The sequence below is a fragment of the Miniopterus natalensis genome, chromosome 2 (genome assembly GCF_054644295.1).
Source record: "Miniopterus natalensis isolate mMinNat1 chromosome 2, mMinNat1.hap1, whole genome shotgun sequence".
In the NCBI taxonomy this organism is placed as follows: Eukaryota; Metazoa; Chordata; class Mammalia; order Chiroptera; family Miniopteridae; genus Miniopterus; species Miniopterus natalensis.
The window spans coordinates 169,118,157-169,142,114 of record NC_142082.1 but is presented as its reverse complement, the minus strand read 5'-3'; the positions used below and the strand labels follow the sequence as shown (position 1 = coordinate 169,142,114).

Below are 23,958 nucleotides of genomic sequence, written 5' to 3'. Positions count from 1 at the left end.
CAATTCAACTTACTTGCCAACCACCTAGCAAGACTCTGATGAAAGTAAAGCCGTTAACTTCTATACATTTTTTAATGTCACAGAAAAATATATAACGAAGTAAAATCTGCACTCAAGATCAACTACTGTACAAAGCATAATACATAAATATAATATATATCCATACGGCAGAAGTTGTCCTTTCAGGGAAAATGAAGTTTTATTTAGCCCCTCTTGATGTTAGTAGGCAGTGGGTTGCTTGCTAGGCAGTCTCTCCTCCCAGTATGAGGGGTTAGTACAATACAATATATTATGAAGCATGGCGGAAGAAAAAGCGCATCTTGAGGATCTGGCGTTTATTTAAAAATAACTTTGTAAAATGTGTCCATTTTCAAGAAACAGATCCCTAAGCTGCAGTAACTCCACTAGAGAAGCAGCGACAATAGAAAAAAAATGGTCACAGCAGGTTCCAGTGCAGAATTTCCCTCTCTAATTCCATTCGGACTTTACCCCTGTAGGCAGAGATGAAAACAACTCTGGAAGATGTACTGAAAAATTTCATGGGAAAAGCATTTTACCGTATCAGTAGCTTTTTACTTAATTTCACAAACTAAGTCAGCATTATTGCCTTTTCAAATGTAAACTATCAAAGCACATACCTGAAAAAGAGACACATTTCTCTGTGTTCTATCTTTGTTCATATTGTCAACAGAATTAAAGCTACATGAATAATTAAAGCTATACTAAACAATAAAAAAGGATACAAGTTTATATATAATGCTATTTTCAGTCTTCACATGCAGTTTTAATCTATAAATCTGCTGGTTTAAAGAATGCAACATATATTAGAAGTTGACTGCTATTGCTGATTAATGCTAATTAAGTGGGGGGTGTATTAATTCCTACAATGGGTCAACTGACAAGTGTGCTAGAATATAAGCCTCTCTTGACTTTTGTGCTAGGGATCTACAACAATAAACAGTGTGTTAGGAACTATTTGTTGAATAAACAATTTGCTGAATGAATACTATGGAGGATAATAAAGCTCCTATTTAAGGAGATGGTAACTTAATAAGAGACCCCCCCCAAAAAAAGCACAGGAAACAATAGTGCCTAAAACATAATACTCTTAATCTCTGATTTACGTAGGCCCAATATATAAACAAGCAGGTTATAGGAACTCTATTTTTACTGCTGCTTCTAGGAAGATCCTAATCTCCTATATGCTTTGCTGCTCAGACTTACTTGCTTTCACTTAACTACAGTGCCCTTCTGGTGTGAGGGTCTGTAGTGGTAGGAAAGGTGGCAGGGCTGGAGCATCAGAGGAGGACTCCCAGAGGAGACTGGTGGAGGGGACAGCTTGGAGAAGATACATTTCTGGTAAAGGGATCAGCATGAATGTTTCTCATGAATAAAAACAGCAAATTTGTGGAACCATAGTCTAATTAGATAAATATAATTAAAGGGAGATATCTATATTCGAAATAGTGGGAAACATAATTGGATATGATGAATTCATATGATGGAAAGGCTTAAAACCAGGTAAAGGAGTTTAGATTTAATACAAATAAAAAAGGGGGCACCACTGTGTGTGTTTGTGTGTATATTTTTAAGATAGCCATTATCAATGTGTTTTTTAAGAAAAATCTGGAGCTTGCAAGGATAGAAGCTATCTTAGAAACTTAGAAGCTATTTCTAAGGATAGCTTAGAAGAAAAAGGTATTGTAAATGGAAATCAGCTAAGAGGCTATTATAATACATGAGCATAATCTAATGAGGGCCTAGCTATAAAAGAGGACAATGGGAAGAAAGAGGAAGGATACAATAAAAAAATGTACATCGGGACAAGGGAGAATGAGAATGGCAGAACTCCCAAGAGAAGAGGAGGACCTTGAGGAACTTCCCAGAAGTTAGGTAATCTATATATTTCGAGTGAAAAAGAGAAAGGGAAAAGAAGGCAATTGATTTTCAGGCTCTACGTACTCTAAAATGTAAGGGAAGTCCCACTCTACCTTCTTAGAAATCCATAGGAATTAATTCTTCATTTAGAAATTAGCTAGTTTAATGTTGTCAAGTATTAAGCTTCCCCTAGTTCCCTTCCCCACCTCCCAAGAAGTTCAACTAAAGACGGGTGGGAAACATAAAAGAGTTTAAGGCTAATCTTAGGTATTACCAGTCATCCAACTTTGTACAAATCCAAGTATGGAGACAGTGTGCACAGAAGCACCTCCTCAACTCCCATCCACTAAAGCACTCAAATCATTGAGTAACCTAAAAGATACAGCTAAGTGGCTTAGGTCTTAATTCATTTGTTTGAATAGTGAACACAGTCATTTGTGTTTCACTGAGGTATTTATAATATCAACAAAAGAGAACAGAGTTTAGAATCTCATATTCACAAAATTTGAAAACATTCTAATTTAATTTATTCAATTCACCGCCCATTCAAATACAAATTTAGTAAAAAAAAATTAAACTGATGAAAAGTGTGATTTCATATTCCCAGTTTCATTATATACCTACTCTTTAATTGATCAAATTGATTTTGTGTCTAAAAGAAAAAGTATTATACTTACTGATGGATGCCTAAAATTATAGTCATAAGAACTCTGTAACTAAAATAAGATTCACAGTAAAAGAAAAAATAAATCCCCTACATTGAAAGAACCGTTTACCCTGAAGTCAGGCTTACCGTGATCACTAAATAGAAGCTGCTTCCACTTCTGCCTTTCTGCCTCTGATGCTTTGAATCCCAGCACAGATTTTAATTCTTGGAGTACCCTCTTGGATTCTTCATGCTCACGCTTCTGTCTCTCTCTGTCTTCTTGAGACAAGTAATAAAAGTCATCCTTTCTGAAGTCACTGTCCATATCAATATCATCTACATAAGCTTCTAATTCCTGAAAATGAATTTTTTAAAAAAGTACTTTACTTCAAGCAGATAATTTTCTAGTAGTAATTTATTTGTACCTACCCCTCTCCAAGATTAAAAAAGGAGGACTCTGCACAGGTCACTAAAGCCCAGCTGGGCAAACAAAGCAAACATATAGATAAATGGAAATCTTTAAAAAACTTAAGTTGATACTATAAAGGGTTGTAAATAAGAAAGTTTAACAACTCAATCATTATTTTTCTACTCTGATACCACTCTACAGATCTAGTCAAGATTACAGTGAATAGCTCTGTCAAAACCAATCAAAATTAGCAGGGCTGGTGGTTGGGGAGGTGGTCAGGTATGCTAGTCCTTTTGTGGTAGACATCTGTGGTGCTTTCTCAGGTCCCAGGAAGTCTGAACAGTATTCCTAGGATTGAGGAACACCTCATCTATGGCTCTCCGTATCACTGAGGCAGACGGTAGGATCCCTGGTTACTCAGACTCCTTGTAGTTAAGGTTCAGGCAAAGGACTTGGGATCCTCTAATCAGATGTTCTGGGGTCAGATCTGACTCATAAGTGTGTTATAAAAGAAGCAGGCATCTTGAGGAATACACTCTGGTAAGAATGGTGGCAGATAAAAGTTTCCAGAGGCAGAGTTTCTGAAGGTAGCACTGATGGACCAAGTGGCAAAGTCTGTGCCCAGTGACTTAGTAGTGATGTTGCCACTGGAACAGTTCTTTTGAGTAATTTTAGGTTTTTATCCCAGCCTGGTTCAAGCCTGATTATCTGGCTCTCTGAAATATTCTGTCAGGTATCTAATGTTTTTTAAAAAAATTTCTTGTTTGTTAAACTAAGTAGGGTTGGTCTCCCTTTCCCATTAAGAATAACTTCTTTTCCTAAGGAGGAGCAAAAGAAATCTTTGTCAATATCTAATGCAATCATTAAAACATTGTTTTTGAAAGTGAGGCATAATGTAAATGCAGTCAAATACACAAGATAAGTGTATAAGATTTTTACATATGTGTATATGCTGGTAACCACCACTCAGATCAAGATAAAAACATTTCTAGCACCACAGAAGGTACCTTTGCCAAGGCACTAATTTTTAATGTGTTCAATCACTTTTAAGTGTCTAAGAAATCGACAATTTTCTTTTTTCTTTTTAAAAAAATATATCTTTATTGATTTCAGAGAGAGGAAAGGACAGGGAGAAGAGAGAGAGAAACATCAACGACGAGAGAGTCATTGATCGAGCCCGCAACCCAGGCATGTGCCCTGCCTGGGAACCGAACCCCGGTCGCCTGGATCCTAGGTCGATGCTCAACCGCTGGGCCACGCCCGGCAGGGCAAAAAAATCGACAATTTTCACTTATTCAACAATTAACCATATCACTTACAGATAGAGGTAGGTAAGCTTTGTATGTGAAACTCTCCTTCTGGGGAAACAAAAGCAATTTTCACCCTTACCTGCTCCTCAGGGATGGGATCTTGGTCTGCAATGTGTAGAGTAGGCTGCAGCACAGGTACCACAGTACAGCGTGGGCTTTCACATGCTGTTTCAGGTTTGCCTTCAAAAGAAACAGGCCACACAGAAAAGAGTGAATATCTAATTAACAGCCAAGATATAGAGCAGTTTCATCACCTCAAAACATTTCCGTATGCTGCTTCTTTATACCGTATTCCTCCCTTCATATCCAACTCCAAGTAACCATTGATATGCTTTCTGTTCCTATTACAGTTTCCTGTTTCAGGGATGTCATATAAATGGAATCCTATATATGTGGTGACTTAAGTCTGGTCTCTTTTGATTAGCACAGTGCATTGGAGATTCCTTCACCTTACTGATGTATCAGTTCATTTCTTTTTTTATTGCTGAATAGTATTCCAGTATATGGATAGATATAACACTTTATCTATTCTCCAGCGGAAGGGCACGAGCTTCTTTTAGTTTTTAGTGGTTATGAATAAAGCCACTATAAACATTTGTGTATAGTTTTTGTGTGAACATTAAGTTTTTATATCTCTTGGGTAAATATCTAGGAATAATATTACTGAGTCATTTGGTGTGTGTATGCTTAATAGTGGGAAAACTTTTGATAAAGAAAGTCTATTTATATAACCTCAAAGTATTTTTTTTTTCTTAAAATACTTATCATGAAAGAGAAAAAAGGCTAAAGGAGAATAAAGATCATGAAAATTAAATGCCATGTGTAATCTGGATATGAACATTAGAAAATATTATTGGATCAATCAGTGAAATTGGAATGGGCCTGTGGATTAGAAAGCAATATTGTATCCATGTTAATTTACTGATTTTGATGGTATATTGTGGTGTAGTAGGGGAATGTCCATGTTTTAAAAAATGCAAACAGAAATATTTACAGGTAATGAGGTTCCATGTCTGTATCTCGCTCTCAAATGGTTAAGAATAATACCACCAAAGGAATTTACATACAGATACACAGATAAGGCAGATGTGGTAGAGTGTCAGCAACTGGGAATCTAATCTTGACGAAGGGTACTGGGAACTACTCTTGTGATATTCCTAGAATTTTGAAATAACTTTGAAAAAGATACAGCTAACTGAAGCACCTGCATCTTAAAAAACTCAAAAGAACAGTTTTTAAATCCGCACCTAAGGATATATTTTTGTTGTTTTTTTTTAGTTATGTTTTTCAATTGGTTTTAGTGAGAGAGGAAGTGAGAGAGAAAGAGAGACAGAGAAGAAAAATCGATGTGAAACAGAAACATTGATTGGTTGCTTCCTGCAAGTGCCCTGACTGGGGATGGAATCTGCAATTTTGGTCTGTGCTCTGACCAGGAATTGAACTGGCAACCTTTTGGTGCACAGGACAGTGATCCAACCAACTAAGCCACCTGGCCAGGGCTCAAATGAACATTTTATTTAAAGTCGTGTAGCCATGGCCACTATGAGCGTGTTGGTGAGAAAAGTTTGTGAATTACTTCTATTTTAATTCATATCATAATCATGTATGAGCAAAACCTACATATCCGAAGAAATCGCTTATCACTTGCCCAATGATTTGCAGTTTTAACAATCATGTTTCAGTGAGTGTCTAACATTCAAAATCTTAGAATGCTAAGGAGGGGTGAGTGGGATGCATCTTTTAACACCCAATGGTGTTTCTATTTATAGAAAATGTACTCAAAAGCTTTAGATTTGGGTTATTTCAAAAATGCACAAATATCTGCACCCATTACACATCCTTGGCAATATTATCCTTTGGGGGAAAAATTATTCACTATTTACATTTGAAATATAAAGGAAATCTATTGGTAATATATCAGAAATTAGCATGCTAACATTTCATTTTTTCAAAGGAAATACTTTTACTATGTAAGGACTTATTTAGCATGTTTAAAACATTAAAGTATTACAGATCTAGCTGTAAACAAAACAATGACTAACAGAATGATAAAGCATTAATCATCTTTGGGAGAAATACAATTTCTCTACATAAATCTTATTAACATCATCTCAAAGGTCCAAGGGATAAACATGGTTTATAGTACAAGTTTAAAAATTAATATGCCAAACATTTACAATGGCATTAGTGAAATTAGTAAAACAAAGTATAAAATCTGGGTCAAATGAAAGCAGGTTTGTGGAGAATTTCAAGACTGTCTTTTTATCAAGCAGTACAAGGCACTCCAGTGTTACTATTAAGTAATGGCACTTAATACATTTTAGGCCCCTAATAACAAACATGCAGTGCCACCTATTATAGCATTTGTATGCGATTTTCAAATAACTAAAGTAAGAATTCTATCTTAAAAGCAAAACTCAATTTCTGGCCTGTGACTATCAAACTCAGTATCACCCTAACTGGAAAAGAGATTCTGGAAGGCTTAATAATAAATAATACTATTTAAATCTATCCCTTCATTTTAAGTTTTTTTAAAACCAGATATATGATTCAGGGAACTTTCAAATCATATATATTTTTATTAATAAGAGCCAAGACTTTACATTCAGTGTCAATTTGTACATATAAGCTCAACTTAAAAATAATTTTTTAAAAAATTGATTTTAGAGAGAAAGGGAGTGGGGAGAGGGAGAGAGACAGAGAGAGACAGAGAGAGAGAGAGAGAGACGTCAATCAGTTGTCTTCTGCATACGGCCTAACCAAGGGATTGAACCTGAAACCTGGGTATGTGTCCTGACCAGGAATTGAACCCACCACCTTTTGATATATGGGAAGACGCTCCAACCAACTGAGCCACACTGACCAGGGCCATGTAAGTTCAACTTTTTCTTTAGTAAACTAAGAAGTTTTGTCAAGTCAGTTTCATCACTGAGACAATATACCTAATAAAATCCTACTGCAGAGGAATATGCAGAAGAAATCTCTCATAGGTACCTTTTTTATCGGTATTTCTTCGTAGCAGTTTGTCCACTTGAGAAATGGCCTCTTCCCAGCAATTGTTGCTTGCTTGAACGTGGGGCTGAATCAACTTTAATTTCTGTTCCAGGATTTGATAAGCTTCTGACACTAGTTCTTGTGCTTCTTTAGTACAAACAAGCTTTTCCAGTTCATCTTCAAGAATTATTACCCTGAGGAAAAAAGAAAAAGTTTCACCATTTAGATTTCTAAAAATATAAAATGGAAAATTTATAATTTTCAAGGCTTATTTAAGAAATAAGCTTAGAAGATGAAAACAGTTCTGGAGATGGAAGGTGGTGATGGTTGTACAACAGTGTGAATGTACTTAACGCCTCTGAACTGTACACTTAAAAATGGTTAAATGGTAAAATTTATGTTACATGTATTTTACCATACTTCTTAAATATCTTAAAAACAGTATCATGTATTTATTCCACAAATATTGCTTGCATACATACTAGGCATGAACTGAAAGGACAAGTTAAACTAATCTTCTACTTATAAGAAAGTTATAACTAAATCAGAGGAATTATACATACATATATATATATATATATATATATATATATAATACAATATTGTAAAAAGTTATAACTAACATTTTATTTCCATTTACAGATGCGGAATTAGGTACAGAGACTTGAAGAAACTTGCTCAGAGTCATACAGCTGGGAAGCTGTAAAGCTGGGTTGAATCCGGGCACAAAAGTTTAATACCACAGAGAGATAAAAAGACAGTGTTGTAAGAATTCAGAGGAGGGGGAGGTTGCTACCAGCAATGGGTATAGATAGGGAGTAGCTAAGAGAATTAAAGAATTAAAAAGCTAATTATTTAGAGACTCTGGCTTTGCCTGATAAACCTTTCCACTAAAATATGGTTTTCCCCTGCTGATGATCCAACCTTTGCCACCACTCACCTTGAGATTGCTTTACCTCCCATGTTCCCTGTGGCAGACAGGGCAGAATCAGGTTAGCATTCACCTGCTTGCTTAGAATAGCAGCTACAGACCATCTGAACATCCCTGCCTCACAGTTTCTTAGTTTACCCCTATGGCATAACCTTTACATCAGCCTTATATACCTAATGCCCGACCTTGAACTAATGGGTAAAAACGTATCTTCTCAAAATGTCCTTATAACTAATGTCCTGTCTTTGTACACCACATCCTTCTTCACTCAGTGAACTAGCCTTTTGATTTTACTGACACTTCAAGCCCTTTTGATCCATTTAAAAAAAAATCTTACACAACTGATTGCTGCCCTCTCCCACTTTTTGCGCCTGGTATCAAGTACATAAACAAAGATCATATCAACTCATTAAATTCCTATGACCTTCCTAATAACCAACACAACATGAACCCAACCATCCCAACCATTCATCTGATCCAGTCCTATACTACAGTCTCTGTTACAGAAGAATTTCACCAGAATGATTGTACCCTACATGTTACCAAGGTAGGGTACCAGCAATACCATGTAGAGTAGATCAACAAATATGGACCCAACATTTTACTATCCAACTGGGGTCCTATGCTACAGAAAAATGTCCAAATCTGCTGGATTTATTTAGAAAAATAGCAATGAACTATTCAACTATATACAACAACACCTCTTATAACTTATTTTTCCAGTGCTGGCAAATATTTCTCTTACATTGCAGGTTCTAGTTTAAGAGCCCCAATAAAAGAGAGTTAAAACAAGTTCATTCTTGTAAACTTCTCCACTGCAGCCCTCAAACAGAATAAGCATCTGCTTTTGTTCTATCTTTCCAGGTTTTCTGTTGAAATTAGGAAAATAAAAACTATAAATGACCCCCTCTCCCAAATTATAGTACTTACAAATCATGTTTCTCTGCTATATTTGTAGCTATAAACCATTCTTCATGCTGCATGTCTCCATTTTGCTGCTTGCTTCTAGCTAGGACACAAGCCAACAACCACAACAGCCCAAGAATGAAGCTTGCTAGTCACAGGGACATTTCCTTATATAGCTTCTGAACTTACTCATTCAGTAATGCTTTCAGATGGAGCTGCAAACTGCGTACTGCTGTGTGAACATTATTCAGTTCTCTTGATTTCTGCTGAGTTTTGGATAAACGCTGGGGTACTGATTGGTGCTGCGTTTCAAAGTACCGATAGAACTCATAGCTGCGCTTAAGCTCTTCCAAGCAGGCAGAGTGAGCTTGAGGTAGACCCTGAGTCACATCAGATAAAATACGATGAGGCAAAAGTGCTGGAGTGAGTAAGGGCCCAGGAGGGGCGTTAGCTGTAGAAAGTAACAGGGCTAACCGTCTGAAGAATTCTGAACTCTGTGCCACCCAGAGTTGGTACAAAACCTAAAAAAAAAAAAAAGGAACTAGATCAATAAAAAATATTGGCAAACATTCAAAAAAACTACAAATTTAACTTCTGGTTTAAATTTCCCACTCTATCCTAACCAATGGATATAGCTGAGCTTGAATTAACTCTAAGATTAGCCAAGAATTTTATATCAAATTATGTAGTCATGGCACATGGGAACTTCTGATCCTAAGATAGCAGGAAATGTACCAGTAAATAATTGAGTGCAGTTCTAACCTAGAAGGGAAGTGTTGATGGAATGAGGCACATTTATTCAAAGTAAATGTTGATGAATTATTTGAAAATTTTACACAATGAAGACAGTAGGAATGAGAGACCTATATAAGTCCAAAGAAATGATGGATCCAGTGTTTGGGGTTCAAAATTATACCATTATTTTGGCTAGGAAATAGTTAAGAAATAACATAAAAATCAGTCCCCGAGTGTTCATACGGAGGAATGCCTGGCACGAGAAACTACAAAACCCATTCTTGGGAGAGATGCCCTGACTTCAGGCAACAAAGGATTTCTCTAGATATAATCCTGTTCTAGAGGAGGACAACATCTCTGAAACAAACAAACAAACATGAGACAATATCGTATTAACAATAATTAGCATATACCAAAGAGGACTGAACCAATTTTAGATTCCAATTGTTCACAACCAGGAAAGTGAACATTATTTAGACTGTTTTATTAACTGAATATTAAAATTATGCAAATAAATTAAGATAATTTAATGCAAACCTACTTTACTATTGATTTATTACTTGTTTTAATAAGCAAGGTCAAATCTCCAAATTGTTAAAGACACCTAGGAATTCCTGAATATAAACAAGCTTACCTCATAAGTCTTATTTAACCATTAAAATTTATGACTACAGTGATTTTCTTTATTCCTTTATTTGTTCAGCAAGTATTTTTTGAGCACCTATGACGTACCAGGCACTGTTCTCTGTGCTGATAATATAGCTTTGAACAAAAGTGAAAAAAAACCCCTGCCCTGATGGAGCTTATATTCAAGTAGAGGGACAGTTTCTTAGCTGATGGGCTATGGGGAAAAATACAGCAGAGAAGGGGAATAACCAAGTGTGTGTTTATGTGTATATACATGGTGGAAAGAGGAGGGAGAGGTGGAAAGGCGAAGGGGTGGGGTGGCCAGGAAAAAGGGTGACCCAGAATTGATCCATGGGGTCATCATCAGGGAAGAGAATTCCAGGGAGCAGGAGGTTCAATTGCAAAGTTCTTCAGTAGGAGTGTACTTGGCATACCTGAAGAGCAAGGTCAGTGTGGCTGGGGTACAGTAAGCAAGGGGGGGTGGTAAGTGATGGAGTCACTCTGGCTTTTACTCTAAGAGAATAGGGAGCTGCTGAAGGGTTCTGCGCAGCAGCGTTATATGATCTGAATTATGCTTTAACAGGCTTGTTCTGGCTGCTGGGTTGAGAGATGATAGGCAGGTGAGAGGAGAAGTGGAGACCAGTTAGGAGGTTCTGCAATAATTCATGGGAGTTAACGGTAGTCTGTACCACAGTGGTTAATAGTAAGAGGTGAGCAGTAGTCAGACCGTGGACATACTGTGAAAGCAGAACTGACAAAATCTCTTGACAAATTGTTTATGAGAGGAAAAGTGTTATGAAGGATGATTCCAGAGTTTTGGGCCACAGCAAACAACACAATCTAGTGGGCATAGCTCACTGTCATTTAAAAAGTACTAATTTATTATTTAATTACTACCATATTACCCAATCAAACCAAAACTCAAAATTACATATATTTTTCTGTTAGTTCTTTGGATGAGGGGATAACCATAATTTTATGGGCAAATAATAAATTTTTATGTAAAGCATTTTTATAAAATGTGGACTTAGTTTTTTAAAGCAAGAAATATATTACTTTATAATAATTTTAAAAACTAGTTAAAAATTTAAACAAACTAAAAAAAGGGATAAGGACTCTGTACTAAGTATTTTATATATATATCCTCAGGATAGTTGCTATTATAAAGTTTTCCTGAGAGAATATATGTGAACAATAAAAAATAAACCCAAAATGTATTTTTTTTTTTTATGAACACTGAAGATTACAAAAGAAAACAAAAGGTCCTGATTTATTTGTAAACCATCTTTCACTACGTTAAAAAAAAAACTTTAATTAGTGTTGCTCTTTTGAGAGAATTTTCTTTTAAAATTTAACTTACAAAATCCATTTAAAAACCCTTTGCTGGGTACAATGGCAAATGTACAAGGTGGCAAAGTACAGTTTTCAAATATCATAGGGGTTTCTAGCAGTTTATAAACTCTATCAATCCAAGATAAGGCTTCTTTCAGAGGCTGATATTCCTGGTAACAATGCAACACATTGAGTTTGGTTATAGATTAGTTATATGTCAAAATAAAGCAAAAATCAAAAGTTAGTCTGACTTGTAAAGCAGCATGGGCGAGCAGAAAGGGTCCAGCTACAACCAGCTGTATTGGGGTGGGGTGGGAAGGGAAATGAGAACAAGCCTCACTTTTTAGAATAGGTCCCATCAAATGCAATTAAAAAAAATCAGCTAACATTTATTACTCACGCTATCCCAGGCATTGAACTGGCAAATACTGAATCCTTCAGGGATAAGCATTATGATTATTCTATTTTTAGAAACACAGAAACAACGATTTGCTCAAGACCCCATCAGCAGTCAAGTGATGGAGCTCGAGCCACACCCGGAAAGTCTGGCTCCAGGGGAGTCCCTTTTTCTCTTTGCTGCCTATACTTACGCTGAAATACAGTTCAAGACTTAACAAGCTTTTAAAAACAGTATATCAAAAGCATAAATAACAATAGCTATTACCGCTTTTGGTCCCCATGATATGACAAGCCCCATTGCAGGTATTTTGTATGTCTTCTCAACACCTTGGCAGGTATGGGAACCGTTTTTACAGATGAGGTAGGTTCAAATAATTTATTCAAGGTCAAATGGCTTATCGGGGTCAGAGCTCAAATATAAATTTAGGTTTGCTCAATTCCAAAGTCCCTGTTTTCACTCATTAAGAATCTCTGCTTTCCGCTTCACTGTCCCGGCCCAGCAGCCGCTGGCGCACCCACTCGCCAAGGCGTGGGCGAAGCCGGGGGAGCGAAGCGGCCCTGAGGGCGGCTTCCCGCAGGCCCTGCCGCTCCCGCCACGGCCGTTCCCTCTCAAGACCGCGGGAGAGCTAGAGTTAGGTACGGCGGCCCGTCCAACGCCATTTTGGAGACTCACGCTCCTCAACTTTGAACAATGTAAAGTCAGCAGGGAGAAAACAAGATGGCGCCGAGCAGGAGAAGCGGAGAGAAGCAGGAAGGTAAATCCCGCTTCCACCAAGACTCAAAACAACATGGCGCCCGGAGCTGACGGGCTGCTCAGACGGTTACTGGTGCCGATTCTTTTACCTGAGAACTGCTACGACCAAAGCTTCCTCCAGTGGGATTTGTTTTCATGTCCCCTGCCTGAAGATTCCCCTCAGCAAAGGCCTGGGGCTGGGCATTGTAGCTGGGTCACTTCTGGTAAAAATGCCCCAGGTGTTTAAAATCCTTGGAGCCAAGAGTGCTGAGGGGCTGAGCCTCCCGTCAGTAATGCTGGAACGAGTGGCATCGACGGGGACTGTGGTCTGCAGCATTAACTTCCCCTTCAGCTCTTGGGGCGAAGCTCTATTCCCGATGCTCGGCCAATCGCCCTCTGCTGCCCGGTCCTGCATTACGGAGGACAGACTGAAAGGTGTGGCTTTCCCGGCGGGTTAGGCCCCGGTCCCGCTGGTGCTGCGCCCCCCACGGCCACCCCCGGCTGTAGTCGCCCTGCGCCAGGCCTCCGGTGGTGGCGGGGAAGCTGCCCCAGGCAGCCACCAACTGCGCAACGGGCACACAGGCCGGCTCTCAGCCATCACGGTCTTTTTGCTCTTTGGGGGCTCCCTCGCCCGAATCTTCACCGCCATTCAGGAAACTGGAGATCCCCTCATGGCTGGAGCCTTTGTGGTCTCTTCCCTCTCTAACGGCCTCATTGCTGCCCAGCTTCTCTTCTACTGGAACGCAAAGGTTCCTCACAAGAAGAAAAAGGAGTAGGCCTGAGCTGCCTGCTGGAGTCCACTCCATGTTTCTATTCACCCACCTAACCTCAGGGTCCTTCTGCACCAGCCTGCTGGTGTAACTTTCAATCATTCTCCATTCCTCTGCAGATGCAGCTTCTTGAGCCAGTGTTTGTGTTTCTGTGGAAAGGCATGGTTGGTAGACCTAATCCTTAGAAAGGAATTAGAGATTTTCAGGCTGTCATTTGATATTTATTGTGCACTGCCCTGTGTATACACTATTAACTAACCATTTGCCGAGAGTCTTCCTCTAGCAGTTGCTAGCTGCTTAACTATTCCGGGCCAAAGTCTTGCCCTGCCCTCCCAGCTCCTCACTTCCCTTTTGGCCTTAAGGGGCCAGAGCACTAGGGGCTTATGGCTGCCTCCTTCCCCCAGGCTGACTGGGACTGTTGCCTGGACCCCAGTGCTGGGTGGGGGACGGGGGTGGGGGTGGAGGATGGAGAATGACTCAGTCAGGGCCCCAGGGTGGGGTGAGGAGGTTCCTGCACTGGCAGGTCCAGGCGGAAGGGAGTGGAGACGGTGCTGGTTCCTGCTGTAGTGTAGAGGGAACAGAGATGGGGCAATAAAGACTCAGAGACATGGCTAAAAAAAAAAAAAAAAAAAAGAATCTCTGAAATTGTCTTTTGAAAATCATTTTTTCCATTATAGAGTAAAGCATGGTCATAGTACTGAATCTGGAAGTAAATGGAATTATCTATAGTGTGACCACTCCCTAAAGGGTAGCTATTAGTGTCTTGGTATTTTCTTTCAGTCTTTTTGTAAAAACAGAGTTGTGGCCATACTGTATATACATTTATATATATGCTAATTGTTTCACTGTTTTTAACAGATATTTCTCCCAAGTTTTTATAAAAACTTCAAGAACTCTAGCTGCCACACAATGGTCCACCATGTCGATTTGCCATAATTAATGCAACTATTCCTTTATTGTTGTACATTTAGGCTGTGTTCATTTTTTGCTATTATAAACAAAGCTAATAAGCAACCTGGTACATAAAGCTTTACTACATTTGGAATCATTTCTTTAAGAAAGATCTGCAGAAGTGGAATTATTAATTCAAAGCATATATATATATATATATATATTTAAATATATCTTTATTGATTTCAGAGAGAGGAAGGGAGAGGAAGAGACAGAGACAAAAACATCAATGATGAGAGTCACCGATCGGCTGCAGCCCGCAACCCGGCATGTGCCCTGACCAGGAATCGAACCCCAATCTCCTGGATCCTAGGTCGATGTTCAACCGCTGAGCCACGCCCGGCTGGGCAGCATATATCATTTTTAAGGCTCTTTGTATGTCAAATAGCATTCTGAACAAACAACTTTAGGGAACTAAGAAAACCTACAAGAAAACTATTCAAGCAGCTTAGGTAAAAGATGATGGCAGTCAGGACTAAGATGGTGGGAAAGAACATGGAAAAAATATATTTTGAAGGTAGAACTGACACAAAAACCTGTTGACAGACTGGATGTGAGAAGTAAAAGGAGGGATAAGATGGATGGTGCCCAGGTTTCTAACTTAGTAAGTTGGGTGGGTGCCATTTATTGAGATGGGTTGGAATGAGGGTAACAATAAGTCAAGGCAAATTTCAAGCAAGTGGAAAGGGAAATAAACATTAGAATTAGAACATTTATATGGATATGAAAAATTTAAAGATGTAGAAGTTTATATAGCCTCAAAACAAAATGGAAATCTATAAATATGCTGTCAACTACATTTGCACTTATTTTCATGGTATCAACTGAGGCTTTAAAGACTAGAAACAAAGAAATATGTAAGTGGAGTTTGCTAAATACTGAAAAGGAATTTAAAGACATTTGGATTGACCTCTTAAAAATACTACTGGAATCTTACTGCATAGTGTTTTTGTAATATGCTCCCCCTCTTATGTTTTTTCATGTTATTTTTTTCTACCAATTCCAAAACAGCTGATCAAATGAATATACCATAAATCATTACCAATCTTATGTTTTTAAATTTTTAATGTTCCCCATATTTCCTGCCATAGTAATGTCATGAGCATACGTTGAGTATATCTTCGATTACTCCCTGAGATGAGTCTGTAAGTTTAAAATTGCGGGAGTAAAGGGTTCACACCTTTGTGAAGGTTGGTATTAACTGCTAAAGTGAAACAGTTTATGTTTTCACAACTAGTGTCTGAGGTCTCTGAATCTTCATTGATAATGAATATTATCAACTTTCAATATCCTTGGCAAAATTTTTACTTACTTTTATTTGTATCTTTCATTACTAATAAGATAGAAAGTTTTATCATATTTATTGGCCATTTGTCATTCTTCTTTTGTGAATTGGCAGTTCATGCACCTGACCTATCTTTTATACATAGGTTTTACATACCTTAGGGCTCTTTATAGAGAATGAATTCAAGCCCTTTGTTATAAGTCATTGCATTTTTTCTGAGCTTGTTTACATTTAAAGTATGCAGAATCTGAAGTTTAGAAGTTTAATTTTTATGTAGTCAAATATATTCTTTTATTTGGCTTTTAATATATGAAAAAAATTCTTGTTCTAAACAAGAATTTTGGGGTGATTTTCCAAGGGAAGATGATGATCTTCTAAGTTCTTTATGCATGTTTGTTGAAACAAGAGGCTAGTAAATAAAATCACTCATATTGGTTTCTTATTAAAGTAAACTCACTTATCTCCAAACTCTAATTAAGAAATGCTTACATTAAGAATTTTAAGTATTTTGATATCAAACTATAAGGATCTTTTTAACCAATCTTTATGATGCTCTCCGCTTTTAAAGGCAGCTTCTCAAATGTCAGTAAGGCTAAGACAGTAAATGACAGTAATGGTCTTCAGCAAACAATAAAAGGTGCACCACCTGTGTTCAAAAAGCACAGGCAAAATCCAAGTGTTCAAAAAGCACAACCCAAGAGCATCTATCTCTTCCTCAGCCCTTCCTTCCACCAGCGGATTACCTTCAATGCAGGCAGGCTGAAGCCATCTGTAAGGTTATGTGCTTCCTCTTCTGAAATCTGCTCTTCACTAAGTCCAAGGCCAAGCTCCTTAAAAGGCACCACACAGATGTAGTTGGTTACATTGTCACTCTCCGAGTTCAGGGGGTAGGTTAAATTAGGTTAAGGCAATCAACAAAGCCTCTTTATTAAAACAAAGGGTACGTTACGACTGCCCCAAATTACCTTTTCTATTCATTATTCTGAACTTTGACTGGAGGAGATTTACATCATTTTAAAATAAACTAATCTTAAAATCTAATATATTAACATACCCGAGATATCTTACAGGATCTTTGCGAATAAAATATTTTTATATGTAAAGTGCTAAAAATTCAGTTCTTCACAAATGCTAATGAGCTAATTTAGTTACTTTAGATACCTTTTGAAACTGTATTGTGCATGAATCAGGCACTCACTACCCTACAGTAAATACTTTGCTTTCCTCCCAGTCTGCGACTGTAGGACATCACTAACTGACCATGACCTGAAAATACACAGACTGCTGACGTAAGTAACACTAAACTGTCCTGTCCAGGTTGTCTGACACAGGCTACTGTTCTGTTTTGCTTTTCTCTTCCTCATGAGCATCTATCAATATTGCTATGTGTTTTTTCCCCCTTTAACTGTTTTTTTTTTTCTTTCTAAAGAATTGTATCCATACAATTCTTGATATTGGACTATTCTTAAATTTCTAGCATATTTCTATCTGGTCATATTATAGCAATCTTTGATATAGTGCCAGACTGAATCTGTACATATTCTATTTATATGCACTGACCCATTAGATTTCAACAAAAATAGGAAGATTATGTTAGTATTTCTATTTTAAAAATGAATAAGGAAAGGTACAGAGAGTTAGGAAACTTGCTTAAAGTCACCTAGGCAGTGGCTGATACAGCCAAAATTTAAATGTGGCCTATCTGACTCTAGAACTTCTGGTTTTTGAAAGGAGAAGGATTTCCTGTTGCCAGTTTATTTCCATGTCATGACACAAATTTGCCATGTTCAGTAATTTAAAAAAAAAGTCAGACCCAGCAAAGCTAGGTCTATTGACTTTATTCTTTGGACGAGTCAAGGGAGGAACTTCAGGTTCTTTCCTTGTTAAAAATTAAGCACATGAGAACAGAAGAACTATCTTCCTGTCTGTTACTGTCATCCCCCCTGGAATGCATTTACAGTTTTAAAATAGAAGTGATGATGGAATGAGCTTCAAAATAGGCAATCTCAGTTTACAGTTAACTTTACAGGATGCAACTATAATATCTATATTCAGGACTCTGGAAACATTTCTTCTTCTTACATTTAGGCAAAAAAGGATATTTTTTCAGCATATATAGGGTAGCCAGCCTTGCTGCTTGAAAGTTGGCTCTTACAGTTCTGTAGACAGCTTTCCGAAGGCCACTGAGATGCTGACTGGGATGCTGTCCCGCTTTATTAAATGGGCAAGCAGCACTGACCCTGTCAAGCAAACTTGAAAAGTAAAATGTGATACAACTGTACAGGTGTCCTAAAGTTTTTGTTTCTTAAATCCATAATTCTATTAAGTTTAGAAAAAAATTCCTTTTTCATTAGAAAATGATTATAAGCAAATCCCACTCAGGTCTCATAAATAGCCATTGCCCTGATACAAATACAGCTACCAGAAAAAGACAAGTGGAAAGTTCAAATCTCAAAGAGTAAAGGCTTCCTCTGATATGTAGAAACAAAGAATTATAGTTGAAATATAGTAGAAATATGGGAATATTTATGTAAAAAATTGTAACTTTTTTATACAGACACTCTACCTACTAAAATATACTCAAGTGGTACTACTTTACATTTAGTTTTCAAAACCTTTATCCACAGTAAGTATGAAAGCCTTAATTATAAACACTTCCACATTCTTAATATGCATTCACATATATTCATCAATCATATTTTTGGCCACTTGTACAGAATGATCAAATACTGTACAGAAATGCTTTCTGTACATTCATAAAAGTAGGGTAAAATGACTTACCCACCTGCTGCCACTGGCACTTACCTACTCAAAATGAAGTAGGGGACGCAGAAAAATAACAGGACCAGTGGCCAACAGGGGAATGCAAGTAGAAAGGCAAAGTAAGGGTTACTATGTAGTAGCACAGCTACTCTCAAAACTGTTCAAGAGGAAGCACATTTCATAGCACTTTCCAAAAGATAAATGTGGAGTACCTATTTGCAACAATGACATATAATACATTAGGTTTTTATAAGTGAAACTATGAATGATTACATATTAGTGGATAATAGTTATAGTCCCCCCCCCCCCCACTTAACCAGTATTGCTCTCCCAACAGTAAAACAAAATATTGGATTTTATATATTTCTTGCACTATAACCACAAATTTGTAAAACAAGACATCTAACTCAAAACTTTAAAAAATGTTAAACCAAACTAAAATATATTCAGGCATTAAAAAATCTATTAGGAAAGCAGGACAATGACTGATGGGCTTATTTTAAAATACAGGAATGAAGCAAAGAAGGGTTAAATTATTTGCTAGAGGACAAATTAAGGCAGAACAAAACAGTACTCATTTTTTCAACATATGGCACTATTGTTTCCACTGTTTTGTTTACTAATGAGTTTTTAAAACTAAAAATATTATAATTCAAGATCTATTATTGCTTAGATTTATTTTCAATCAGTTATCCAGTTAGACAAAAACAAGTGAAGCACAATTTTTTCCAATATTTCTTCTGCCCATCTGCATCTGAACAGATAGAAGTCATAACCTGGAGGTAAACCGTGTCTAACTGATCTATTTTGGCTCTTCATGTCTATTCTATCCATATAGTTTGTTAAGGTGGACATGACAAAAGGCACAGAATCCTCTATACATGCCTAAGCATTAACACAGAGCCCTCTGCTTAACTAGTCAGACCTCTCAGTAAAGTGCTGTGCAAGTCAAGAATGGAAAGCAGCTTATTTTCAGTGTGATTTTTAACTTTTAAAACTTGATACTCAAACAACTTAATATGTGTTATGCTCTATCAAAAAGAAGTGCACAATGGAAGGACAAAAATTAAGATACCAAGGACTGTTCCATTTTGAATTGAGCATAAAGGGAAGTAATTAAATCTCTCTTATGTCTCGGGATTGTTTAAAACACTGTTTCAGAACAAAACAGTAAAGAATGAGATGACCACTGGAGATTCTTCCACTTCCTTGTTTCATGATTTTTCAGATACAGCTTTTATTTATATTATTTATCAAGATTATTTCAGTACTGTTCTAGAGCAGAGCACAGTAGAAGATGTGATGACTACCAAAGGGAGATGTTCTGCTCCCTTTTCATGATTTTCCAGATTTAACTACAATTAAGAGCAATAATTATTCTTCACCATATACTTCACCATACTGTCTCCCACCTATAGATTGCAAAGGTTATATGTTATATATATTATTACATATACGACAATACAACTATCATCTGCTAGTGTTTAGCAGACAGTCTGGTGTACTGGAAACAAGCTTTAGAGCCAGATGGTATGGACTTGAACATCTGCTCTACAACTAATAAACTAGTGCTCAATAAATATCTTTCCCTTTAATAATAGAATAAATAACCTGCAGCTTAATACACTTATAGCTAGAGTGGTGAATATTTAATTTCCGTGAGAATATGAAACATCAATATTTGTATGATATTTTGAGAGTACTGGTGCCATAGTATCTGCTAACATTTACCTAAAGAATATTATTAATACATGGCAAGATTTTTCAAAATGAATTAATTCAGATATAGCTATCAAAAGTGAGGAAAGAGCATCTGACAGGGAGTAAAGGAAACAAGCAGTTATTGGGTAGCTGCATGCTGGGTTCAATGGTGAGCTCCCTTTCCACATTATCTTACAAAATTACACGGTACCACAGACACAATCATGATTCTCAAAGCACTTTGGTTTCTCAAAGTAGATAAGCAGTATCATATTACAAATTAAATCTAGCATATATTTATTCCTTTAGCAAAGTTAATAGACTTTAATAAGTACTAAAGAGAAACCCACTTTTTCCTATAAACACAACACAGAAATGAAAATAGGTAATAAATATTCTAATTTAACTATGTAGTAAAAAAGAATTATTTAAAAATAAAATAAAAAATGAACTCACAGTGTAAATCCTCTGGAAATGACTTCAGTTTCTTGAATGAGACGTAAAGCTTTTCTCACAAGATTAGTAAAAGCTCGGCTATTTGTTGCTGCATTTTCCAAATGAACATTGTATTTTTTTAGGGTTAACTGTAGTTTGGCTGTCCTCCATAATCTCAAAGCTCTTATGATCAGATAAACAAACAGAATCACTCCCCATACCAGCCAGGAAGATACAATCCACCAAGTGGGAAGCATAATAAGCAAACTAATGAAGGCAAACAGCATTGAGATATCCCTATAACAGAGAAAAAAAGAAAACCCATCAGACTAGAGAAAGATGAGTTTATCAGTAAATTAGGTTTACTAAAATAAGTAAAATGCTAGCTTCTTTGTACATATGCCTTAAAAATATGACATTAAAAAAAATCATGTGAAATAGTTTTAAAATATCTAGCAACTAGACAATGGTCCTTAGGTATTAAAATCTGAGTAATAAGTTTAGGTAAAGGACATAAGAAATTGGTGCCTTCTGAAATGACTTAGAAAATTTATTTTTTCAATTACAGTTAATATTAAATATTATTTTATATTAGTTTCAGGTGTACAGCATAGTGGTTAGAAAATTATATCATTTCCAAGTGATTCCTCCAGTAATTCAAGTACCATCCTAGCACCATACATAGTTATTACAAGATTATTGACTATATTCCCTATGCTATACTTTACATTCCTGTGACTATTTTATAACTACCAATTTGAACTTATTAATCCCTTCACCTTTTCCCCCAGATCCCCAACCCTCCTTCTGCCTGGCAACCATCAGTTTGTCCTCTGTATTTATGAGTTTGTTTCTGTTTTGTTTGTTCACTTTGGTTTTTAGATTACATATATAAGTGAAATCATATAGTATTTGTCTTTCTCTGTCTATTTCTTTCAGCATAATACCTTCTAGGTCCATGACTTTTTTTTTTTTTTTTTAAGATATGGACTCTTTAATCTAAAAAAATTTACAGATTTAAAAATCCAATCTTACAAATTTAATTTTTACTAATTTTAACATTAAATATTTTAATATTCAACTGTATTATGAGTTCCTTTATCTTAAAATCAGACTTTAATTATTTGAAGATAAATATACATTATTTCAAGAAAATATAAGCATTTTTCCAATTAGAAATAATATATACTTGATAAGTAACTGTTTTGAATAAAGTCATCTAACTTTAAATCATCACCAAAAATCTGGAACACACATACTTACACTATAGATCATAATATGGACAAGCTTTGTATTTTTACACTCCTTTAACTGAACTAAAAATGTATATACATTTTTTAACTTAGGTCAATTACAAATTTATAGATTAAAACACATCTTTTAAGCAATGAAGGCTTTGATGAAAATGTGTATATATAAAAAAGAGGTGAACATAGGGGAGATGTGTCTGGAAAACAATACTTAAAGATAGTCAAACTACAAAGAAAGTCTCATGTAAGAGTGTTTCTTAATAAATATTTGCCTGCCCTAATTTCCCATGGAATCCTTTACTTTTAGATGACACTGGTAATATCATAGAGCAAACTCTCATCATCTACTTGTATGTATGAACAGAAAAGTCTACTAGTATTTACAGGCCTCATAGTTGCTTATTAATCACATTTGTGGCTAAAGAAAACTGAAAGTAGTAAAATCCTTAAAACCTATGGTTCTTTCTAGCAGCTCCTTTAAGTTCTTATATTTTTATTTTTAAAGGATAATATGCTTTACTTCATGATGATATCTGAGTGATACAAGTTTGGAAAACATCATACTTTGCTCTGATAGAATATGAAGCAGTTGTCAGTGTGACAGGAATGACATAAATTCAGAACACTGAGGCTAATGACTGTAATTGCCTGTATAATTTGAACAGATGGAACAATGGTTTAGCTCATTTAATAACTCATGCTTTAACAGGAAGAGGGTATTAACAGTTCTATATATACTGGGTGTCCCAAGAAAATGTATACACTAGCAGTTGATTATATTACATTCTGAAAATGAAATGTATTTTAATAAACATTGCCTTTATAATTCTTCAAAGTGTGTATACATTTTTTTGGGACACCCTGTATAATCCCTTCTTACCCTTCCTCTTTCTCTTTTTTAAACAGATTATCCTGGGACTTCTTCATTAGATCCAAATATTTGAAGTGGTCGAAAAGTTTTTGGATAGTGACTCATTAGACTATGTTCCCTATGATCTCTTCTCAGCCAACAAAGCAAGAGATGACCATTTACCTCCATGTCCCATCCAGCCCTTGTGTCTCTACAGTGTGATTGTGACACACTCTATTAATTGTAAAGAAACAGAGAACCAGGTAGGTCTACATGCACACAGGTACATTGGTATATAGGTAAGACAAATTCTTTTTGGCACATGTCATACCTGTTGTTGGGCTGTTAAATATAGAACTAATTATACTGAGTTGAAAGTGGATTTGTTTCCAGCTTCACTTTAAAAAGTATTTACTCTAGAAAGGTACTTTTTAAAAACTGTAGGCATATCATTAATTACAATTCTACAATGTACGAATATTTATAATGCCTTTGCGATGGGGAGCATGATGATGGATTTCCTCTGAATACTCTACGTGTAAGCAAAGGACAGATGTTTTCTGGACAGTACCAAATATTAGGAGTTGCCAGGGAGCGCAGTGTTGGAAGGTGTCCATTTTCCTGTTGTTGAGGTTGCCCTGCAGACAGGATATTAGGATCAAGTAGCTCAATCAGCTCCACATCCTCTTGTAACAGGACTTCCTGCTGCAGGATGGTATGTAGTGAGTCGAGTCGGAATCCAATATCCTTGCCATTAAAAGACCAGAAGAGAGGTATTAAATGCATACATAATTTTATATTAAATGCTAAGCTCCTAAAGGGCTAATAAAATTTAGAGGTATTTATTTTCAGTATAAACTCCAAGAAGAAACAACAGTACAATCTATCTTGTGTGTGATGTATGTTTTTTTTTTTTCCACTGCAAATGTGAAATAATAAAGATTGAGGTGGATATTATTGAGCCACCAGATGTGAAATATAAATTTTTAATAAAAAGACATGAAGTGACTCAGATTAATAAACCTTAGTCAAGCCCAATAAATTAAATTGCTG

General features: G+C 36.4%; 1 protein-coding gene and 1 pseudogene across 4 annotated transcripts in view; one reads left to right on the top strand and one right to left on the bottom strand.

The window, feature by feature from the left end:
* The window catches only part of VEZT (vezatin, adherens junctions transmembrane protein), a 67,666-nt gene that overhangs the window by 10,120 nt on the left and 33,588 nt on the right, over nt 1–23,958 (bottom strand). For 2 of the 4 annotated variants that reach the window (XM_087814832.1, XM_087814833.1), the window contains exons 4-11: nt 23,477–23,652; nt 20,827–21,102; nt 18,009–18,158; nt 16,650–16,797; nt 9,264–9,595; nt 7,238–7,431; nt 4,323–4,423; nt 2,672–2,879 (exon numbers count right to left, since the gene is read on the bottom strand). In XM_087814832.1, coding sequence (XP_087670958.1) covers nt 2,672–2,879; nt 4,323–4,423; nt 7,238–7,431; nt 9,264–9,595; nt 16,650–16,797; nt 18,009–18,158; nt 20,827–21,102; nt 23,477–23,652 — 1,585 coding nt within the window. The remainder of the gene's footprint in view (nt 1–2,671; nt 2,880–4,322; nt 4,424–7,237; nt 7,432–9,263; nt 9,596–16,649; nt 16,798–18,008; nt 18,159–20,826; nt 21,103–23,476; nt 23,653–23,958) is intronic. The other 2 variants (XM_016221796.2, XM_087814834.1) reach the window with 1 other exon arrangement.
* Nucleotides 12,943–13,676, top strand: LOC148093924 (mannose-P-dolichol utilization defect 1 protein pseudogene; annotated as a pseudogene).